Source organism: Sphaeroforma arctica, assembly GCF_001186125.1.
Source record: "Sphaeroforma arctica JP610 unplaced genomic scaffold supercont1.7761, whole genome shotgun sequence".
NCBI lineage: Eukaryota > Ichthyosporea > Ichthyophonida > Sphaeroforma > Sphaeroforma arctica.
The window spans coordinates 1-1,360 of NW_014032797.1; the positions used below are offsets into that span (position 1 = coordinate 1).

Below are 1,360 nucleotides of genomic sequence, written 5' to 3' on the forward strand. Positions count from 1 at the left end.
ATATATATGAACGAGTATGTATGTGGTGATATGTATTTGTGTATTCATGTTTGATAGTTGGAACTCGAAGTTGTAATATTTCGGTTGGAATTGTCGCTTTTCTTATGTTTGTCTGCAACTCATGGTGGTAATACTGTTTGGCATTTGTATCATATATATTTACTGAGAAGAACGTGCTCATTTTGGTCGAATCTACCGTAACACCTGTCAACCTACGTATCTACATGCAATAATATATGCACATACACAGCACCATATACGTGCATATCACTGCCATTGGCAAGGTTCTAATGGGTTCTTCTCTCCTTCAGGGCCCAGGCACATCCTTCGAGAATACCTCGCGATGCCGATTGGCAATAAAGCGCGGACAACCATTCGAAACCAAGTTTGTGAACTACAAAAAAGATGGCGAGCGTTTCAAGTCAAAGATGCGGTTGATCCCAGTCCTCGGCAAGGATAAAGAGGTGTGTCTCGCAGAAGTACCTGCACGCGGGTCTGTCTGTATGCAAGAGTCCGTATACGCGCAGGATGGGGTGTGTAAGCCGTGAGTGTTGCGGGGTTAACCGTGTAACAGTATGTTTGTATGTTATACTATGGTGTGGTAATATGGCAGCGTTTATACCGACTACAGCGCTTGATTGTTGTTTGTTGTTTCTTGGTCGTATTGACAGACGGCTTGGTGCCTAGCGATTGCACGTTTTGCACTCTATATTGAGAGTCAGAGAAAGTTGATTGGTACCCACGTGTGTAAGGGTCTGTTGCTATGCACTTTTATTTTAGGTGCATCTGTTCACCACTTTTATTTTAGGTGCATTTGCGCACCATTTTTATTTTAGGTGCATTTGTTCACCACTTTTATTTTAGGTGCATTTGTTCACCACTTTTATTTTAGGTGCATTCATTCACCACTTCTCTTTTTGGAGGTGCGGTACTCAAACCGCCACTTTGCCGTTTGGGTTTCTCCACCAACAGATGGCACCGACGTTCTATTTGGGGCTGCAATACGATACGTCGACTAGCACCAGAACGGATGCTAGCTATACCTTTGAATCACTGGCCGAGTATATTATGGCGAACAATAACCTGTGACCAGAAGGGGAAAAGAGAGTGGTAGGAAACGAACCTCCACCTCACGTTTAGATACAGATGCAGAATTGCTAATAAATCTGTGCTGCCAGCCATACGCATATAACGTACTGTTTTCAAACACCCAAATTAAGCTATTATTTATATCGAGTTGTGAGTTAGCAAATATATGTCTGTGCTCAGACATGTGTGTATATATATTTGTGCAAGTATTATAAAGGTGTAATCTCTTCACACACGTGCATACACCGACACCGACATATTTATAATATAT

At 42.1% G+C, this 1,360-nt stretch overlaps 1 protein-coding gene across 1 annotated transcript; it reads left to right on the forward strand.

The window, feature by feature from the left end:
- Positions 1-290: 290 nt before the first annotated feature.
- Positions 291-1,183, forward strand: SARC_16293 (hypothetical protein; the record flags this gene model as incomplete). The annotated part of the gene is made up of 2 exons (XM_014289597.1): positions 291-464; positions 973-1,183. 2 exons carry the CDS (start codon positions 291-293, stop codon positions 1,087-1,089), a joined length of 291 nt encoding a protein of 96 aa, XP_014145072.1. The 3' UTR covers positions 1,090-1,183.
- Positions 1,184-1,360: the final 177 nt, after the last annotated feature.